General features: G+C 38.1%; 2 protein-coding genes across 4 annotated transcripts in view; one reads left to right on the top strand and one right to left on the bottom strand.

The window, feature by feature from the left end:
* The window catches only part of ALG6 (ALG6 alpha-1,3-glucosyltransferase), a 71,256-nt gene extending 55,736 nt beyond the window's left edge, over positions 1 to 15,520 (top strand). For 2 of the 3 annotated variants that reach the window (XM_028106920.1, XM_028106921.2), the window contains exons 13-15: positions 7,368 to 7,436; positions 7,564 to 7,762; positions 14,300 to 15,520. In XM_028106920.1, the coding sequence (XP_027962721.1) occupies positions 7,368 to 7,436; positions 7,564 to 7,762; positions 14,300 to 14,497 (466 nt within the window). In that variant the 3' untranslated portion in view covers positions 14,498 to 15,520. The remainder of the gene's footprint in view (positions 1 to 7,367; positions 7,437 to 7,563; positions 7,763 to 14,299) is intronic. The other variant, XM_028106922.1, reaches the window with a different exon arrangement.
* Positions 15,521 to 18,283: 2,763 nt separating this feature from the next.
* Positions 18,284 to 22,678, bottom strand: part of ITGB3BP (integrin subunit beta 3 binding protein) — a 64,320-nt gene continuing 59,925 nt past the window's right edge. The window contains exon 9 of the mRNA XM_028106854.2: positions 18,284 to 18,367. The gene's annotated coding sequence lies outside the window, so the exon portion shown is untranslated. The remainder of the gene's footprint in view (positions 18,368 to 22,678) is intronic.

Genomic DNA, 22,678 nt, shown 5'->3' with positions numbered 1-22,678 from the left:
TCTATAGTTAAATAGATATTTCATTCAATAAATATTCATTGAGCCTACTGTTTGCCAGAGCACAGGGTATATATCCGTGAACAAAACAAACATCCCTACATTCTTAGCTTTCATTCTTAAGGATAGACACTAATAATTAAATAAAAATAAGAAGTTAAATAGAGTTTTAGAAGGTAATAAAGGCCATGAGGAAGAAATAAAACAGGATAAGGGAAGTTGGGAGTATTGGAGATGAGGGCACAGGAGCAAGTTACAAGTTGTAATTTTAATACAGATGTCAAGTTAGGCCTCGCTGAGGAGATATTTGAGTGGACTGGAGATGCTGAGAAAATTAATTGTGTGGATATTTGGGATAATAACATTCTAGATGGAACAGCCTGTGTGGAAGCCCTAAGATGGGAGTAAGCCTGGATGTTCAGTGAACAACAGAAAGGCCAATGTGGCCAGAGTGGAGTGGTCAAAGTGGGGGTTAATAGAACGTGAAGTTAAAGAGGTAACAGAGGTGTAAGTTCTATAGGACCTTGTAGGCCACATTAGGAAATTTGGCTTTTATTCCAAAGGAAATTGGGGGCCATGGAGGGGTGTTGGGGAATAAGCATGATCTGACTTGATGTTTTATTTTTTTTTAAGATTTAAAAAATTTATTAAAGAGTGTGCATGCGCGAGAGAGCACACAAGCAGGGGGAGCAGCAGGCAGAGGGAGAGGGAGAAGCAGGCTCCTCACCGAGCAGGGAGCCTGATGTATGGCTTGATCCCAGGACCCTGGGTTCATGACCTGACCTGAAGGCAGACGCCTAACTGACTGACCCAGGCGCCCCTTGATGTTTTAAAAAGATCACTGTGCTTATCAAATTATATACATTAAATATGTACAATTCTTTGTATATTAATTATACTTCAATAAAACTGTTAAAAAAAATCAAAGGATCATCCTGGCTGCAAGTTGAGAATAGACTGTATGGAGCAAGAAAACATGGAGACCATTTAGAAGGCTGTTACCATAATTCAGCTGAGAGATGGTGGTGACTGGGACCAAGACAGTAATAGTAGAAGAAGCAAGAGGTAGTCATTGTGGATGTATAAAAAGAACCAGAAGGCTTCCTAATAATTTGTATGTAGCATGTGATAGAAAAAGAAAAACCAAACGTGTGTCCATGGTTTTTGGCTTGTAACTGGAAGGATAGAATAGCAATTGACTGAAATGGGGAAGATTGCCAGTGAACCAGGATTAGGCTAGATGTGGACCTGGTGAGAGGGTTGCAAGTTCAGTGTTGGACAGGTCTTTGGACATCCAAGCAGAGATGTCCAGTCAGCATTTAGATATAAGTCTGGGTTGGACATATGAGTGGAGTTCTGGGAGGGGGAGGTTAAGCTGGAGATACAAATTTAGTAGTTTGTCAGTAGAGAGGACAAAGTCATGAGACTGAGTGAGATCACCAAGGGAGGGAGTATATACAGAGAAGAGTACCAGAGACTGAGTCCTGGGCCACACAGTGTTAAGAGGTCTTAGGAGAAGAGGCAAATAGGAATGGCTAATAAGTTAGGATGAAAAACCACAAGAGTTGGTGTCCTGAGTGAAGAAGGTATTTTAAGGACATGAGTCATCTATCTTACCCCATTCACAAAAATTAACTTGAAATGGATTAAAGATGTAAATGTAAGACCTGAAATCATAAAACTCCTAGAAGAAAACATAGGGAAAAAGCTCCTTTACATTAGTCTTAGAAATGATATTTTGGATATGACACCAAAAACATAAGGAAGAAAAGGAAAAATAAATAAGTGGGATGACATCAAACTAAAGTTTCTGTATAGCAAAAGAAATGATTAACAAAACGAAAAGGCAGCTTATGGGATGGGAGAAAATATTTGCAAATCATATACCTGATAAGGAGTTAATCTCCAAAATATAGAAGGAATTCATACAACTCAATAGTAAAAAACAATTTGAAAATGGGCAAAGGACCTTAAATAGATATTTTCTCAAAGAAGCTATACAACAGGCACATGAAGGGGTGCTCAGCATCACTAATCATCAGGAAAATGCAAATCAAAACCACAATGAGATATCACTTTATACCAGTCAGAATGGCTCTTATCAAATGGCTCTTATCAAAAAGACAAGGGATAACAAGTACTGGTAAGGATGTGGAGAATGGAGAACCCTTGTACACTCTTGTTGGGAATGTAAGTTGGTATAGCCACTATGGAAAACAATTAAAATAGAACTCAAAAAATTAAAATAGAACTACCATGTGATCAGCCATCCCACATGTGGGTGTATATTTGAAGGAAATGAAATCATGATCCTGAAGAGGTATCTGCATCCCCATGTTCACTGTAGCATTATTTGCAGTAGCCAAGACATGGAAACCACCTAAATGTCCATCAGCAGATGAATGGATAAAGAAAATGTATACTGTATATACACTACACTGCACACACTCTGGAATATTATTTAGTCATAAAAAAGAAGGAAATCCTGCCATTTGCAACAACATAGATGAACCTTGAAGGCATTATGCTAAGTGAAATAAGTCAGACAGAGAAAGATAAATACTGTGTGATCTCACATAAATAAGGAATCTAAGTCATCAAAACTCTGAAACTGATTCATAGAAACAAAGTAGATGGTGGTTGCTGGGGCAGGGGAGAAGGGAGGGAAATGGACGAAGGTGGTCAAAGAATACAGACTAACAGTTTTAAGATGAATAAGTTCTGGGGATCTAATGTGCAGCATGGTCGGTATACATAGTAATATTTAACAGGTATTATATACTTGAAAGTTGCCAAGAGAATACAAATTAAAAATTCTCACTGCACACACAAAAGGTAACTGAATTGATGGATGTGTTAACTAACCTATTGCAATAATCATTTTGTAATGTACGCCTATATCAAATTATTGTGTACACCCTAAACTTACACAATGTTATATGTCAATTATATCTCAGTAAAGCTGAGGGGAAAAAAAACATGAGGTGATCACTCAAGATGGGGGCTGAGAACAGACTCTTTGCCTTAGCAAAATGGAAGTCATTGGTGACTTTGACAAGGCTAATGTTGATGGAGTGATGCAGGGAAAAGCTTGATTAAGGTGGGGTTTAAGAAATAATGAGAGGAGAGAAATTGAAGATAGCTATAGATAATTCTTTTTTTTTAATTTATTTAATTGTGGCAAAATATACCAGTAGTGGCAATGCTGTGCAACCATCACCACTGTCTACTTCCAGAACATTTTTATCATCCCAAAAAGAAACCCTGTACCTTTTAAGGGGTAGTCCCCATTCTTTTCCCATCCCTCAATTCCTGTAACCACTAAATTACTTTCTGTCTCTATGAATTTCCCTATTTTGGATACTTCATATAATTGGAATCATAATATTTGGCTGATCTATTTCATGTAAGATAATATTTTCAAGGTTCATCCATGTTGTAGCATGTATCAGTACTTCATTTTTATGCCTGAATAATATTGCATTGTATGGATATACTACATTTTGTTCATCCCTGCATCATTTGATGAACATTTGGGTTTCTACCTTTTGGTTATTGTGAATAGTGCCAGTATGAACATTCCTGCATAAGTTTTTGTTTGAACATTTGTTTTCAGTATTTTTTTTTTAATTTAAAGATTTTATTTGAGAGAGAGAGAGAGCACACAAGCAGGCAGAGCAGCAGCAGAGGCAGAGGGAGAAGCAGGCTCCCCGCTGAGCAGGGAGCCCAATGTGGGGCTCAATCCCAGGACAGCGGGATCATGACCCGAGCCAAAGGCAGACGCCCAACTGACTGAGCCACCCAGGCGCCCTTGTTTTCAGTACTCTTGAGTCTACACCCAGGAGAAGGATTTCTGGGTCATACAGTAATTCTGTATTTAACTGATTGAGGAACCATCAAACTGTTTTCCACAGCAGTTATACCATTTTTCTTTCCCACCAGTAATGTAATGTATGATGTTTCCAGTTTTTCTACATCCTTGCTAGCACTTGTTATTTCCCTTCCCCCCTGCGCCCCCCTCCATCCTACAGGGTATGAAGTGGTATTTCATTGTGGTTCTGATTTGCATTTCCCTAATAGCTAGTGATGTTGAGCATTTTTTAAGGTTTTAAAAACTTTCAAGTTTTTAATTTTGATGAAGTTCAATTTATTATTTCTTTTTGTTGCTTGGGCTTTTGGTGTCATGTCTAACAAACCATTGCCAAATCCAAGGTAATAAAGACTTACTCTCATGTTATTTCTAAGAAGTTTATGGACTTAGCTCTTATATTTAGGTCTTTGTTGCATTTTGAGTTAATTTTTATATATGGGGTTCTTTAGGTGAGCTTTCTGAAAAGGGGAAAAAAAATAAAAGCAATAGTTGGTAGAGAAAGTAGAGTCAAGTGAGGCTTGTTGTTTAAGGTTTTAAGATAGGAGAAATAATGGTGTGGGAATGGTCTGTAGAGAGGGAACACTGATGATACAGGAGGTAAGAGTTGTTGGTGCAATACCCCTTGGAAAGGGAGATGGGATCAGACCCAGAGTGTGAATGGAAGGACTGGCTTTGGACAGATGCAGGAGTAGTTCACTTTAATAAAAAGAGGCAACAGGGTATATTGGTACAGATGCTGGGAAGAGAGTAGATGTGATGGTGGCATCTGTTAAAGTTCTTCTAATTACTTCAATTTTCTTTTAATTTTTATTGTTATGTCAATCACCATACATTACATCATTAGTTTTTGATGTAGTGTTCCATGAATCATTGTTTGCATATAACACCCAGTGCTCCACGCAGAACGTGCCCTCTTTAATCCCCATCACCAGGCTAACCCATCCCCCCAACCCCCCTCCTCTCTAGAACCCTCAGTTTGTTTTTCAGAGTCCATCATCTTAATGAAGTAGAAGGCAAGGTCATTAGGCAAGAGCAGGTTGGAGCTGTTGGGATTACGAGATTATGAGAAGGTGTGGATTATTTTTCTAAAGAGACACAGAACAGACTAGAGAAATATATAGTAGTTGTTAGACACTTGAATATCAAGATCATGTATCTAAAGTGAACACAGGGGCACCTGGATGGCTCAGTCGGTTAAGCATCTGACTCTTTTGGCTCAGGTCTTGATCTCAGGGTTGTGAGATGAGCCCTGCCTTGGGCTCCTCCACGTTGAGCAGGGAATCTGCTTGAGATTTTCTCTCTCCCTCTGCCCATCCTCCCTGCTGTCTCTCTCTCAAAATAAATAATTCCTTAAAGTGAAAACAGTGTGAGGAAGTGTTTCCCTCAAGAGCTCAGTATGGTTGGAATAAGTACAGGTGGAGAGTTGGGTCTTTCCAGGTTTGTGGTTTTGTCTAGTGAGGGTAATGGGCTTGCGCAGGGCTTGAGAGTGAATGCATGGGAGTGATTTTAATGGTTGACCTTAGAATTTAAGCTGGTTAAGAAGGGAAAAGAAAAGACAACCAAAGGAGTGAGGCAAAGTGAAAGAGGTGGTAGGAATAATGGATTGAAGATGGGATCAAAAGATTGTTGAAGTTCCAGAGTGCTGCAAAGGTAGGAGATAGTGGTCAGGATGCAGTTGCTGCGTTGTGATTATGGAAGGGTTACAGTCCTGAGTATAACCGAAGGGTGTAGGAATGAAAATGGATCACTAGAAGAGAGGAGTTCCAGCAAATGAGAAGTGAGGATGTTGGAAGATCATCTATGTAAAAATTGCCAGGAATGAAGATTGAGTAGGGTTGTAGAGAATGCCTGAGTAAGGAGTTGAAATGACTGAGTAATGAGGGAAGTGACTCTTTTGTTGGTGGATGAGGACTAATAGGGATAAAGCCTGAGGACATGGAGATTATTAGGGTGGAGAGGCGGAGAACTGATGTGGAAGAAGTGATAAAGAGCAAAGGGGTTATCTCCCTCTGGGTCGTTTCAGGACTATGGAAAGAGCGACAAAACAGGTGAGGTTGAGAGGGCGAGGGGCAGCGTTTTCCTCCCAGGATTTGTTTTCACTAAGGTGGTGAAGGAAAAGATTCAGAGAAGAGGTTGAGGAGGCAGGGGATTTTGCTGCTTAAATATAAATACGAAGTACCTTGAGGTCAAGGGCAGAGTTATATTCCTCTTTGTATTCCTTTCAGGGCAGTGGTTGTACATAAGTTTTCAATAAATACTTGTATTTAGTAAATGAATATTGAGTGAATAAATGGGAAAGAGTTAAGACCCAGAAAGAGAAAATAATGTTTACTGAGCACCTACTATGTGCATGTTTTTAACATAAATACATTCTGATTTAAAAAGCACCAAGTAGTGAAATTGAAAGTCCTCTAGTATTTTCTTTGAGTGTGGTAGTTTTCAGTCAGTTTGTAATCCCAGGCCTTACACTGCATATGTTGGTTGACATGGGGAAAAGTCATCCTTCTAAGAAAGGAGGAGAATGCTCAAACCTTTTAAAATAAGGAGACCCAAAATAATAATAATAATAATAGTAACAAGTATTCAACAACTGCCATCATTAGTAAAAAGTTACTTTATTAAAAAATTAGATACTTGTAAAAGAGTTCTTTCAATTCTGTAACAATACAAGGTATTACTACTATTTCCATTTACACCTAAGAAAGATGGTTAAATTAATCATTTGTTCAAGGTCATACAGTAAGTGGCAGAGCTGGGACGAGGACTCAGGTCCCCTTCTTCTTGAGCATTGCCACAGTAGAATCCAGAAGGTAATGAGACCAGCGGTGCTAGTAAGGTCCCAGAATTGGGACCTGCGACCCTAAACTCTGTCATAAAGCCAGTAGTTCCATTTATTGGCATTATGTTTCCTCTTCCTATACTATTGCTCTTTTCATTTGGCTGTTTTCTACTTGTTTTTTCCGCTTTTCTTTTCTTCTGCCATTATCAACTTGTTTCCTCTTATAATTCTTTGTTGTTCTCGCATCCATGGCAGAGGACGATCCTGTCTGTTATAACTTTAGTTTTTAACTTAGATTAGTAATATGTAACATGGAAGATAATAAAAAAAGAAGTTTGAAACCACTATACTGGGAATTAATTTATTTCCCAAGTAGGATGAAACATGAAAAAGCTCTCTTTCTCTGAATGTTTGAATTTATCTGAGCCTTTCTGTAAGCTGCTGTTTGTATGACAAGAAAAAAAAGGTTCCATTAATGGAATATTGGAAGAAGCAGTTTTTCATTTATTAGGAGGAGTTGATACCTTGTTTTATGTTTAGACTCATTTAGTTTGGATTGATATAAAAAAAATGAACCAGTGATCCATATGGAGACCTTACTGGCTGTTTTTTGTTTGTTTAGCTACCCTGAAGACCAGACAGACAAAATGTGTTTATATTTTTCACAAGAATTGAAATTCTGTTTCCCAAGATTAAAATATTTTTTCTTTATCATTTTAGACCAGTCTGCTTAGTTTTAAGTGAAATTCCTTTTATGTCTACTTGGTTTTTACTTGTGTCAACATTTAGGTGAGTCAAACCAATATTTATATGTTTTCAGTATAGTTCTCATAAACTCATTTAAAAATTTTTTACAAAGTGATTATGTTTTGAATTAGCAATTCTCTTTTAATGTTCTTCCTGTTTTCTCTTACAGTATGCTACCTCTTCTACTGAAGGATGAACTCCTAATGCCCTCAGTTGTGACAACAATGGCATTTTTTATAGCTTGTGCAATTTCTTTTTCAATATTTGAAAAGACTTCTGAAGAAGAACTGCAATTGAAGTCCTTTTCCATTTCTGTTAGGAAATATCTTCCATGTTTTACATTTTTTCCCAGAATTATACAATATCTGGTAAGTTGTTCAGTTTTTTGGTTTTTTTTTTAATAGACAGTGCGGTGAGGGGAGGGGCGGAGAGAGAGGGAGAGAGAATCTTAAGGAGGCTCTATGCCCAGTGAGGAGTCCAGCGGGGCTGAGATCATGACCTGAGGTGAAATCAAGAGTTGGACACTTAACCAACTGTGCCATTAGTTATTCAGTTTTGTTTTGTTTTTTTAAAAGTTTTATTTATTTATTTGACAGAGAGAGACACAGCAAGAGAGGGAACACAAGCAGGGGGAGTGGGAGAGGGAGAAGCAGGCTTCCCGCTGAACAGGGAGCCCGATGTGGGGCTCGATCCCAGGACCCGGGATCATGATCTGAGCCGAAGGCAGACATTTCAACTGAGCCACCCAGGCGCCCCGAGTTGTTTAGTTTTTAAGGGATGGGACTTAGCATGCCACTGTTAAAAAATATATATATATATCTTTTTCTTTTATAGCTTTTTTGAGATATAATTCACATAAATTCACCCACAAAATCCACCCATTTAAAGTGTGCAATTTGGTGGTTTTAAGTATGTACATAGAGTTGTATAACCATGACCACAATCTCATTTTAGATTATTTCCATCACCCCAAAAAGGAACCCTCTTTCCATTAGCAGCCATATCCCATTCCACCCTAAACTCCAGCCTTGGACAGCCAGTAATATACTTTCTGTTCCTACATATTTACCAATCTGGACATTCCAAAAAATGGAATGTATTAGTTTGCTTTGCCATAACAAAATACCACAGACTGGGTGGCTTAAATAACAGAAATGTATTTTCTTAGAGTTCTGGAGGCTTGAAGTCTAAAATCAAGGTGCCTCATCAAGGTTTCTGGTGAGGACTTTCTTTCTGGGTTATAGGCAACCTTGCTGTGGCCTCATATGGCCTCTTCTTTGTGTGGGTGTGTAGGGAGTTCTGTGGTGGCTCTTCCTCTTCTTATAACAACACTAATCCTATCAAATTAGGGCCCCTCCCTTACTACCTCAATTTAACCTTCCTAAAGTTTCTGTCTCCAAATGCATTCACATTGGGGGTTGGGACTACAACATATGAATTTTGTGGGGACATAATTCAGACCATAACATGGAATCATAGAAAATGTAGTCGGGGCGCCTGGTGGCTTAGTGGAGCATCCGACTCTTGATCTCAGCTCAGGTCTTGATCTCAAGGTTGTGGGTTTGATCCCCATGTTGGGCTCCATGCTGGACGTGGAGCCTACTTTAAAAAAAAAAATGTAGTCTTTTGTAACTGGCTACTTTCACTCAGCATAATGTTTTTGAGGCTCATCTGTGTTGTAGCATGCATCAATACTTCATTCCTTTTTATTGCCATACTATATTCCATTTTAATGGACATTTTGTTTATCTGTTCATCAGTTGTTTTTTTTTTTTTAAGATTTTGTTTATTTGACAGAGAGAGAGACAGCGAGAGAGGGAACACAAGCAGGGGGAGTGGGAGAGGGAGAAGCAGGCTTCCTGTGGAGCAGGGAGGCCGAGGTGGGGCTCGATCCCAGGACTCTGGGATCATGACCTGAGCCGAAGGCAGACGCTTATCGACTGAGCCACCCAGGCGCCCCTATCTGTTCATCAGTTAATGGGCATTAGGTTGGTCCCACTTTTTGGCTGTTGTGAATAATGCTGCTGTGAAGATTTGTTTATAATTTATCAGCACATTGTTTTTATTTCCCTTGAATGTATCCTTAGGAGTGGTAATACTGTGTTTAACATTTTGAGAAACCGTGCAACTGTTTGCCAAAGTGCTACATGATTCTACATTCCTACCAGCAATATATGAGGGTTCCAATTTCTCTACATTTTTTTTTAAAGATTTTATTTATTTATTTGAGAGAGACACAGCAAGAGAGGGAACACAAGCAGGGGGAGTGGGAGAGGGAGGAGCAGGCTTCCCACAGAGCAGGGAGCCCGATGTGGGGCTCGATCCCAGGACCCTGGGATCACGACCTAAGCCAAAGGCAGACGCCCAATGACTGAGCCACCCAGGCGCCCCGAATTTCTCTACATTTTTGACAGCACTTTTTTTTTTTTTTTAAGATTTTTATTTATTTATTTGAGAGAGAGAGCAAAAGCTCAAGTCGGGGGAGAGACAGAGGGAGAGGCAGACTCCCCACTAAGCAGGGAGCCCAATGCAGGGCTCAATCTCAGGACCCTAGGATCTTGACCCGAGCCAAAGGCAGACGCCCAACCGGCTGAGCCACCCAGGTGCCCCTTGACAGTACTCGTTATTGTTTTTTTATGATAGCCATCCTAGTCAGAGTGAAATGGTATCTCATTGAAGTTTTGATTTGTATTTTCCTAGTTACCAGTGATGTAGGGCATCTTTTTATGTGCTCTTTAACCATTTGTATTATTTTCTTTGGAGAAATGCCTATTCATATCCTTTGCCCAGTTTTAACTGGGTTGTCTTTTTATTTTTGAGTTGTAAGAGTTCTTTATACATTCTTGATACAGGTCCCTTACTAGATACATGACTTGGAAATATTTCTATTATGTAGATTTCCTTCACTTTTTTTTTTTTAAAGATTTTATTTATTTGACAGAGACACAGCGAGAGAGGGAACACAAGCAGGGGGAGTGGGAGAGGGAGAAGCAGGCTTCCCATGGAGCAGGGAGCCCAATGCGGGGCTCAATCCCAGGACCCTGGGATCATGACCTGAGCCGAAGGCAGACGCTTAACGACTGAGCCACCCAGGCGCCCCAAATTTTGACATTTTTTAATTGAGTTAAAAATAAAGGCCATTTCCATTGTGATTTCTTCTTTGGTTCATGAATTACTTAGAAACTTGCTCAGTTTCCAAATATTTGGGGATTTCCCAGGGGTGCCTGGGTGGCTAAGTTGGTTAAATGTCTGACTCATGATTTTGGTTAAAGTCATGATCTCATGGATCATGAGGTAGAGCCCTATGTGGGGCTCCTTGCTCAGCCAGGACTCTGCTTGAGATTCTCTCTCTCCTCCCTCTGTTCCCAACCCCCCTCCCCACCCTGCACAAGTGCTCTCTCTCTCAAGTAAATAAATCTTCATCTATTTGGGGATTTCCCAAATTTCTTTGTTTTACTATTTTCATTTAATTCCAATGTGTTTAGAAAACACACTTTGTATTATTTCAGTGTTTTCCAATGTATTGACTTTGTTTTTGTTAATTCTTCCTTCATTTTGAAGGGTATTTTTTTTTTAAAGATTTTATTTATTTGAGACAGAGAGAGAGAGCGCATAAGCGGGGGGGGGGGTTGGTCAGAGGGAGAGGCAGACTCCTGGCTGAGCAGGGAGCCTGATGTGGGACTCAGTCCCAGGACTCCGGGATCATGACCTGAGTCAAAGACAGTTGCAAGCCAACTGAGCCACCCTGAAGGGTATTTTTGCTAGAAAAGGAATTCTTGTCTTTTTCTTCTTTCAGCAATTTGAATGTCATCCATCCCACTGCCTTGTGGCCTCAGTGTTTTCTGATGAGAAGTCAGCTGTTAATCTTATTAAGGATAGCTTGTACTTGTAGTTTTAGAGGGTGCCTGGGTGGCTCAGTCATTAAGCGTCTGCCTTCGGCTCAGGTCATGGTCCCAGGGTCCTGGGATCAAGCCCCACATCGGGCTCCCTGCTCAGTGGTAAGCCTGCTTCTCCCTCTCCCACTCCCCCTTCTTGTGTTCCCTCTCTCACTGTCTCTCTCTGTCAAATAAATGAATAAAATCTTAAAAAAAAATAGATGCTTATTACATATGCATTTGAATGAGTCTGGAGTTTAGGGGAGAGAAGTCCAGGCTGGAGACAGTAATTTGAGTCTTTGGCATAGAGATGAGAATTAGTCATGTCACTGGATGAGCTCACCAAAGGTGTGAGTATATTAGATGACTAAGTACTGAGCCTTGGGATATTACAATGCATGAGAAGGAACCAGGAAAGCTGTCTGAGAAGGATTAACTATTGAGGTGGGAAGAAACCAGAAGAGTATGGTGTTACGGAAGTTAAGGAAGTGTTTCAAGGAGATGGGAGTGATGTGCTGTTTCAGATGCTGTTGAGAAATCAAATAAGGCAATAAGAAATAACCTTTGAGCAGGAAGGGAAAAATGAAGGGGGGGAAATCGGAGGGGGAGATGAACCATGAGAGACTATGGACTCTGAGAAACAAACTGAGGGTTCTAGAGGGGAGGGGGTGGGGGGATGGGTTAGCCTGGTGATGGGTATTAAAGAGGGCACCTACTGAATGGAGCACTAGGTGTTATACGCAAACAATGAATTATGGAACACTACATCAAAAACTAATGATGTAAAATGTATGGTGATTAACATAATTAAAAAATATGTAAAACAAAAAAGAAATAACCTTTGGATTTAGTACAGTGGAGGTCATTATGGATCTTTGGCCAGGGCAGTTTCATTGGAGCTACTGAGGTAAAAATCTAATTGGTGTGGATTCAATAATGAATGGAAAGGGAATTGGATGCAGTAAGTTATAGGCAACTCCTTTGGGAAACTTTGCTGTAAAGAGAAGCAGACAAATGGGGTAATAGCTGGAGTTTGTTTAAAGCAGGAGGAATTTTAGGGCACCTGGGTGGCTCAGTCAGTTAAGCGTCTACCTTTGGCTCAGGTCATGATCGTGGGGTCCTGGGATCAAGCCCTGCATTGGGCTCCCTGCTCAGCAGGGAGTCTGCTTCTCCCTCTGTCCCTCACCCCACTCGTGCTCTCTCTCTCTCTTTCAAATGAATAAATAAAATCTTTAAAATAAAAAAAAATAAAGTAGGAGGAATTTTAACATGCCCCTTAACACTGATTCAGGATCATAGTGTCATGACATTTCAACCAGTCCCATATTTCTTATTTGAAACTTTCTTCTTTTTAAGATTTTCTTTATTTAAGGGGGGAGGGAGCAGAGGGGAAGGGAGAGGGAGAGGGAGGGGGAAAGAATCTCAAACTCTGCGCTGAGTGTAGAGCCCGATTCAAGGCTCGGTCTCACAACCCTGAGATCATGACCTGAGCCAAAACCAAGAGTCGGACGCTTAACTGAGCCATGCCATGTGCCCCTTAAGTTTGAAACTTTAAATTTGATGATTTCACTTCAGAAGTTTTTACTTTTCACTAAGGTTGACAGGGATTTTCCCTTTGGAGGATATTTGCGGCCTGTTTATACCTGTTTGTCAGTTTTGGTTACTATCCTTCCCAGGCTTCCATCTGGAATGAGCACTGCATTACTCTATTCAGGTTTTTAAATCCTGTTATAATATAGCCATTAAAACATCTTTTAGGGTTCCATTTATGTCCCACATCCTTCATGAAAGTCACTATGATTTCTCACTGCTTGCTTTCTACATTTACTTAAGCAGCTTCTGTGTACTTACGTGCTATGCCAGGGTAAAATGACTTAAGATCTGGCTGGTCCTTGTCTTAAAGGAGCTCACAGTCTAGAGCTAAACTGTCCAATATGGAAGGGGCGCCCAGGTGGCTCATTCGGTTAGACATCTGACTCTCGATTTCGGCTCAGGTAATGATCGCAGGGTCCTGGGATCGAGCCCTGCATGGGGCTCCCTGCTCAGGAGGGAGTCTGCTTGAGGTTCTCTTCCATCTTCCCCTCCTCCTCTCCTCTGTGCACGTGCTCTCTCTCCCTCTCAAATAATAAATAAGTAAATCTTAAAAAAAAACTGTCCAATAACCACTAGACATATTAAAAATTTAAACTTAGTAAAATTAAATAAAAAATTCAGCTCAGTCACAATAGGCAGGTTTTGAATGCTCAATGGCCACATGTAGTTAGCAGTTACTCTTTTGATGTACACAGGTATAGAACATTTCCATCATTGCAGAAAGTTCTGTTGTACAGTGCACTAGTCTAAAGAAAACTGACTGCTATACAATTACAATAAATGAAGTATTTTTACTATTCACTTTGGCATTTAATAAAATGTGACCTTGTGATTTTATTTAATTAGTTCATGTATTCCCCTAATCAAATGGAAAACTCTTTGAGGCCAGATTACATTTTCTTTCATATGCTCCACCATGACTTACTGCAGCATTAGCTCATTGAAAGTGTTCCATGAATATTACATATAATTTTCTATTTGCCATGGAAGGCTTTTTTATAGACAAGTTCTGAGATTAGCTTAGAACTTTATATTCTGTAGGGACTCAAGACCCTGGAGCATACCCTAAATTTAACCCTGACTAGCAATATTATCTGTTTCGGATAACTTTCTTTAGTACTTGGGTGGTATTAAGTATGATAGGGGTTCTTAGGCTTTGGCTACACACGGGAATCACGTGGAAAGCTTTTAAATCCCGAGGCCTACCCCAGAAACTCTGATTTAATTGGTCTGAAGTGTGGCCTGGCATTGAAATTTTTATACCTACTCCCCAGATGATTCTAACATGTGGCCTAGGTTGAGATCCACCAGTAGAAGAGACTGGACCCCCACCCCTCACCTTCAATTATGCTCACTTACAGCTATAAGTAAATATTACCAGTACATTTAAATTTTATCTTTTATATTACTCAGTAATGTTTTTTTCCCTCCTTATAGTTTCTTATCTCAGTCATCACTATGGTACTTCTGACACTGACAACTATCACACTGGAACCTCCTCAGAAATTACCGGACTTATTTTCTGTATTGATTTGTTTCGTATCCTGCTTGAACTTCCTGTTCTTCTTGGTATACTTTAACATTATAATCATGTGGGATTCCAAAAATGGAAGAAATCAGAAGAAAATCAACTAACTCTATCTCCACAAACAAATGTGAAAATATTAACAGTGCTTAAAGGTTTTTTTGAACTTTTTGCTATGTATAAGTGAAATTATCATTTTGAGATTCACATAGGGAAAAAATGGTGAAAAGTCATTGTTGTCCATATTATTTACGAAATAAATGTATATGGGGACCCAAGCCCAGTGGAGGCTTTTATTTTCTAACTATAGAGTGGCCAAGACATATTGTAGTTTTATTAAGATTCAGTTATCCAAGTGGGAAAATAAGAGAAAATGCCCTTAATCCACAGTGTTTACTCAGGAAATGTACTCTACAGTTTGTTGTCTTAAAAAGAAATCTGCAAATCCAGTGAGCCTACTGGGAAAATCAAGCTCTTCTTTTTAAAGGAAATCATAAATTTTTGTATTTAAATTTAGTTTTTGTTACATTTTAGAATGTAAGTAATGTATATTTCATTCTTTAGAAATTATATCTCAGGGATTAAATTTGTGATGGTGATGATCTTTTAATTACTTGTGAGAGGCAATTTAAAGTGCTTGAAGTTTGAACATGCCTTATTACATGTGGAAATTTGATTTCTTTATAAAAAGGCAGAGAGATTAGACCATGTTCTTATTTCCAAAAATGCTAATTAACTTTAATACAATTAAACAGTGAATTTTACTGAATTTAAGTGGTTTGATTTTTTTTTTTTAATTACTCATGTTCACTAGTTCTAAACTTCTAGGATCATTCTGTGTAAGTTAAATGGTTTTATACAAGATTTCATCCTTTTGCTCTTTTTTGAGTGGTTCAAGATTACCACTTCCATAAGCATTGATTCGTATCATGTTTCGTGTTAACTTGGCCCTGTTAATAACGTATCATTCTATATTAGGAGAAGCTCATCTTTACTATCATATTCAATTGGTAAAAATGTCATATCTATGTTATAGTTTCTTATGTAAAGATTGTTCTTTTGGGAGGGCAGGGGAAAAAAAGATGTGTTCTCTTTAGTCTCTGTGTTAAGAATAAAAATTATTTTCACATCAACCTATGGTTTTTAATGAATATTTTTCTTTCATAAGACATCCATTAACATATATTGACTAAGTGGTGATATATTTTAAAACAGTGAGCATATATACACAAAGAAAATCTGGTTCTAGGCATGGACAGCCACAGGCTGCAAGAAGGTATGTGCTTCTAAGTCTGATAAAGGAAGTAGGTTTAGACAAAGCAAAAATCAGGAAGTATTTCTTTCTCAAAGCAAATGTGCATAAAGACTCAAAGGGCAGGTCAGCACAGAAAAGCAGCCTTGAATCACTGCCGAATCAGCAGGAACATCGCTGTCCATGGTCACCATCTGTAATCACTGTGCCCAAATGTCAGCATCTTGGCTGCCTGGTATAGTCCTATTTTTTTATTTTTTGTAATAGCATACATGGGTTTAACACAGGATGCTGGTTTAAATCAGTGATGAGGAAGTCTTAGCTTCTAAATAACTGGAGCAGAGAAACATTATTTGAAAATAAAAGTATATTATATAAATAATAAAGTAGAATGCATCCATATTCAAGGTATCTTAAACACAAATCCTCTAAATACACGTTTTCCTCAGAAATTTAATCATATTGAGTAACACTGTAGCTTTTATGGAGACCTGCAGCAATTACCTTATAAGTCAATTATCTCTTATATCCATTAGAAACCAATTTAAGAAGAGTCCACTTTGAACTTTGAAGGATTAGGTTCCAAAATACCAAAAATGTCCATTGATGAATTAAGATCACAGAAACAGGCAATTCCAAAGTACTTCTCTCAGCTACACTCAGGCTTATTGGGATGTTTTAATATAAAGATGTTTAGGTAATGCAAAAATATTGAAGATTTCTCAGTTACTTTGCTAATATACCTGTCAAGGAATGAACCCTTCCAAGTTTTTCAAGTTCATTTTAGAGGGAAGGGCTGTTTCTGAGAAATGCAGTTTTCTCTGTTACCAATAAACTTAGGCTTGCTTCTTAAAATGAAGAGAACAGGGTGTATGTTCATGTATCAAATATGAAGCATACAGAAGCCATTTTCCCTTGAGGCGTTAAGGAGGGGAGAAAAATCCCAGATGTAGCATTCTGTCCAAATGATAAACCACAACTAAGTGAGTGAAACATTTACAAAAGTCAAGGCAGCCAAAGGAGCCTCTCTGTTCAATAGAAAGAGTAAAAGATGGATAGGATGTAACTAAATAATGGTTAGAGTAACACAGGGGTTTCAAGTCTCAATTGGTCTCTTCTGTTATGTTCATTGGAAGATCAGGGCCAAGTGTATCCGCCCCCCCCACCTTCCTCCATGCCATACCCCCCTCCCCGCCATATAAACATTAGTTTTGTGTGTGGATCTTTCTGCTTTGTCCTTCATGTGGCCTCCAAGGGTGATAAAGCGAGAGTCATCTGATCTACAATGAAGAGAACTGGGAAATGATTCTTAGCAGACCCAGCTGTTCTGAAAGGCAAAAGCTTAGTATATCGAGGTCAAACATACAGTAACTGACTTAATAGCATTAAGCACATACCCACATAACTTGCGTTATATATGCAACCAATCTATTTCTTAACCCTTTTTTTCCTGACTAATACAAGTTTCTTTATATGCTTTGGCTTACATCCTAAGGTTAGTTTTCAATGCTAGAAAACAAAGGAATTAGCCTTTTTGGTATATTTAGGTAATGGCCTATTATAAGGTCTGTATCACAAAGTGTTCTTAGTATTTAGCAGACAGATTATCTTTAAAATCTTATTTAAATAGTACCAATAAAATCATTAGTGAAGGGAATTAGGTTTAATAGTTAATTGATGTCATTTAATAGTTTTTAAAAACTCATTTTCATTTTAAGAGGTAAATCTGAAGTTTATCTAAATGGAAAATCAGTTATTTTCAAACCTAAGTTAAATTTTATTTCAGATTTTCATATAGTATTTTTATTTACATGACACAGTAATATACAAATTTTGTCAAGTCTTAGGGCAAGAACCAAGGGCACAGTATTTTTTCCCCTGTAGAAATGGTCAAAGAAAAATACAGAAGTTTTAAAAAAAACATGTTATTAATTTATAACATATCCTGTGATTCCCACTTCCCCTTTATTTTGTGATAGAACGAGGATGATACAAAATAACACCACAGAAAAATAGAAATTTAAATTAATGCTTCAAAATAATTTTCAGGTGATCATATACCCCACAAAAAAGGTCTTTCTTTAAATTCAGTAGCGTCTGTGTAGTTCAGTTTAAGAACAACTTCATATTTAAAAATATATTTGTACTGAAAAATGCATTTTATAAAAGGTGTGAAAATTTTAAAACTTTGAATATAGTTTTTCTGTATAAGCATAGAAATAACTAGAGTATAAAAACTCATCCCTAAGATAGTGGCTACACAATAAACTTCTAGAGAAATTTTAGAAGTTTAAAAAAAAATCTAATACACACTTGGGGCTTTACATGGGAAAGTGGTACCTAATTCCACTCACCATTAAATTTAATCTGAGTTTTAAAACATTTTACCAAAATGCCATCTTCATAAATGCTTTAAATCTGTCCACAAATGCTAAAAGGATACAGAAGTGTATGTGATACAGAATAGAAGTTAATATCCTCTTCTACATGTTGGCTTACATTAAAGGGTCGAGAAGAAATGTATTATTTACATTGAGATTATCTACTGGTGTATGTAGAAAGTTTAAATTAGCTGCAAGAAATTTTATCTAGACACGCACCTGCCTAGTGCTATGATCTGGTATTTACTGGGCAGATTAATTACAAACATTTCTTCTGTTCCTTTAAATACGATCAGGCAGATGCAGAAGAAGTTGGTGTTCACAGTAAGTGCATTTCTTTTAAATGCCTGCAGGATATAAAAGATGATTATTAAATCAAGAATTAGTTCCCAAATTAACATGCATCTCATACACTACTTAAATGATTTAAACAACCCATTTACCATGTAATTTGGTACCTAGTTCAGATACTGGTAATCTCTCATTTGCTTATTTTTGGGTCTTCTAACAAGATTTACCTTCACAAATAATTGTCAATAGGGCTACTCAGACATCACACTCTTCACTTTATGTGAAGATCGATCTTGAGATACTTCTGAGATATTTCTAAAACTCCTACATGACCTACTTGCTGAAAACACCAAAATCTACATGCCTTTTGTCTATAAGCCTTAAGGGCCTTTCAGCAGGTGTTTCCTCCAACAGCTGCCCCCCAAAAAAAGAGACTGTATTTACTGGCATTCCTATTCAGAGCATGTCCCTCTGGGGCCTCCTAGTGGTGGCAGAAGTTCTTGTTGTTTGGTTTAGAAGCCATTGGCAAGTGATGGCATATTTCCCATAGGGCTCGTGGACCTTTCACTCCTGAAATACCCCTTCCATACTTACCTTGGCAGCTATTAAGAAGTAATGCATGGTAGGCTCCTATATTTCCCTATTCATGGGAGTCCACATATTCTTTTCCTAGAAGAAGGTAGGTTGCCAACTTGACAACCACCAACTCTTGCCAATTTGAGTCAGGTCTGGATTCCTATAGAAGATTTTAAGCACTCTAGTGTTCACTTAATATCCCTATAGGCTACTGATACACAGTTATCAGAACTAATGACAATACTATATAGGAAAGTAAGACTATATTAGTTACTATGGGGGAGGTGCTAGTTAAGTTTATTTTGTACAATCCCACAAGGTAAATATCAGTCCCATTTTATAATTAAGGTTTAGGGGAACCAAGTTCCTTGTTAAGGCCACAGAGCTAAGTAGATAACAGAGCTGGTGCTGGACATGTAATCCAAATCCTGTCCTCTGTTATAATGCCAGACCATGCAAAGGAGTTTCATCAATTGATCAGGACTGCTAGAAGTGTGTTGAGAAAGATTCTGACGCCAAATTCAGGATCCAGCAAAAATAAAGACTGTGATCAATGTGATATATGTCACAACACAGGAATACAGTAGGATGTATATTATTTCTACACTGCCTAACTGGTTCTGGAGATGAATGTCTCAGAACACAAAAAGCAATTTAGAGATAGTGATGCAGTTCATGAGCAGTATTTTGACAGGAATTATCATTCATAAAGCAATTATGTTCTTTCTAAAACATATTTTGGATTGTTACTTCCCCAATAATCTTCACTGGTCTACTTCTGCCTAATGAATAAAGTCTGAACCGATTAAGCCTGGTGATCATAATTGTCAATGATGTGGTCAAACCTACTTGTTCAGTCATTCTGCTTTTCTGCCTTTTGTGTTCATGTTGTTCTCTCTGCTTAGTATGTTTATACAGCCCATCAAAATGACCCCTTTCTCAAATTCAAACTTCCTAGTAAAGTACAAAGTTTCCATTACTAGGTTCTGGATGGTCCTCTGTCAGAGATAATGCAGAGTGGAATAACTAGAATTATTTTAAAATCATGAACTCTTAAATAATGACCTAATCACTCTATCCTGAGGTGATCTATGTCTGTTGTGTATTCCTATACTATTGCTTATTCTTCATTTGGTTCTTAGAGAGGAATGTTTATACTCCTTAGTCTGAAGAGGAAGGAACTGTCAACTCTTCTGCTCTCTCTACCCCATGGAGGAGTGACAAACGTGACTGGTCAAAGTCCAGAACATCGATCCATGTTTTACTAGTAATATTAAATGTCACTCTTCTTATGCAACACCCTTTCCCTGTCTACTCTCAAGTCCGATGGGTCCTGTGCTTCCTAATTTCATGCTGTAAGGAGACCAGCCCATTCTGTTGATCTCATCTGCAATCAAGCATAGGTAGGTCTGTGGTCTTTTCTATTGTAGAGGCACAGGGACATGGGGTTTATTTCAAAGATCCAGCTTTCTCCTCAGGTTCAAGATTGAGATTCAAAGAGTTCAAGATTTAGACTCAGTGTGGGAGAGAGGAGGTTCCACTTCTGCCTTAGGCACACTCCATATTAGTTACCCTAAGCTTCTGCCAGAGGGCCTGCCATGTTAGAGGTTATCAGTTCCTCCACTAATCAAGCTGAAACTTTGATCCTAAATGGACTCATCGTTTTTTGTGCTTGCTATTGCCAGAATCCTGGAAAGAGGGTTCTGAACTTGTATTGCTCTTCATAGCTTTCCTTATATTGTTATCGTTTCATGTACAGAATATAAATCTTGTATCTTTAGCTTGATGACTAGGTTTTAAAAGGTTGGCATTGTGCAAATGCTATGTTTATACTAAGCCTCATAGTTTTGTTAACCAAGTGATTTATCCAGGTAAGCTGTGGTCACATTAGGGAGAGTTCTGAATGTTAGTATAAATTTGGATTTTACTGTGAATATGGTAGAGTGATTTATCCAGTAGCAGGACAGGCTGTAGGGAAGAAGGACCAAGGGGCAGAAAGGCAGGTTACAGTGGGGATGATAATCCAGACGAGAGGTCATGAAGGGATAAACTAGTGCTGGGGGCATGGAAGGGAAAGGTAAACATTTTTAGAAGTTATCTGACCTGGCAGCAGTTGCACATGGGGGCACAAAAAAGGGACAAAATTTTGAGGTTTTGAGCCTTATCACTGGATGAATGTAATCCCTAGAAAGGTAGAATGAGGAAGAAATTTGGGGGGAAATGATGAAATCAGGGTACCTGGGGGACAATATATGGCAGCTGATATTGTGGGTTTACGGAGTGTCAAAAATGGATTTGGAAACCATAAATTGCACTAAGGTGAGAACTAAAGTCAAGGAATAGGTGAGATCATGAAGAAAGCGCCCAAAGAAAGAAGAAAACACAGTCAAAAGAACCCAAGGAAATGCCTCAAAGGTTTAGTCCAGTTTCATTTCATTGTTATTTCTCTCCACTGCTTCCCACTAAAAGGGAAGTTGAGTGGTAGGTCAACCTTCATTCTTGCAAGTTTTTTCTAAGTACTACTCATATTAAAGACTCAGAAGAACACCCTTAATATTCTAATCTTTCTTAGAATCCAGGAGCACAAAGCTATATTCAGTGCCCTAAGTTCCCCAAAGTTTATGAATGGCCATCATATACTAAATGTGTATGTTATTAGCCAGATGTATAACTCTAACTATGTATTTATGATCGCCCTCTAATAGTTGTTTGTTGGACTGCCATGGACCCAAAATTGTACAAAATGTTTAACCCTATAATGAGTACGTGTGTGTATGTATATATATTAGATCCTTACTATTTCATAGGATCTAAAACCTCTGACGAGCAGTGAAACCTGACACACACAGTTTACTATTGTGAGTGGGCAAAGCAAAGACTCTGGTACCAGCTTACTCAGGTTAGTATCCTGGCTTTGTCTCTGAGGTAATTCTAGAACAAGGTTATTAACCTCTTTGTGCCTCAGTTTCCTCACCTATAAAATAAAGACAATAACTATATATCACGTAAGTTGTTAAAAAGGTTGAATGGAATCTGTATGAAGTGCTTATTATAGTACCTGGCATGTTGACAGTGCCTAATAAGTGTCAGCTATTATTATAAACTATTATTTGCTGCATACAACAGAATAAACATTTTAATGAATGAAAAGTGACACAATTTTGTATATATGATGCTTTGCAAATATTTTTAAAAACAGGAAGCTAATACTAATCATTTGAAATACCATTTCCAAAGAAAAGTATTTTCAGTATAGAATTTATTTTGCCTTAATTTTTTTCTAAGAGATAGTAGGCAACATCTGGTTAGCTTCTAAGAATCTTAATTAATATTGATGCCACTAAGTCTGGGGTAGGCTAGTTCTTAACACGAACTTTCAGTTACAGGCACGTTAGACACTAATATCACATTATGACTCATATTGCTTCTAGCTAATATGTTCTAATAAGCTAGTTATAAATCTATCATTTTTACTTATATTGCTGAATCTACAGGGAACTGTTCTGAAGGAAAGATACACTAATTAATATATAATTATTTACTTAATTCAGCACATTTCCAAATTCATAGAATTGTTATATCTTGTTCAGTTACATGTGTCCTACAGAAACTATAACTCACCTATCAGTACCTAGTTAGTTATTTATACTAAAGGTGCTAAATCAAGAGCCCTCTATACACTTACCTAAAAATATGAGCTTTTTGACTTTTAAAGCTAGGCTAATGAGCTCAATAGTTCTTTTCAATCAGCCTCTCATACAACTTGTCAGACTGTCCTATTATTTATAAAA

This window comes from Eumetopias jubatus, unplaced genomic scaffold (assembly GCF_037043125.1).
Source record: "Eumetopias jubatus isolate StellerSeaLion01/CBP00866 unplaced genomic scaffold, mEumJub1_p1.0 scaffold_4, whole genome shotgun sequence".
NCBI lineage: Eukaryota > Metazoa > Chordata > Mammalia > Carnivora > Otariidae > Eumetopias > Eumetopias jubatus.
The sequence above is the reverse complement of the archived record's forward strand: the minus strand, read 5'-3'. Positions and strand labels throughout refer to the sequence as shown.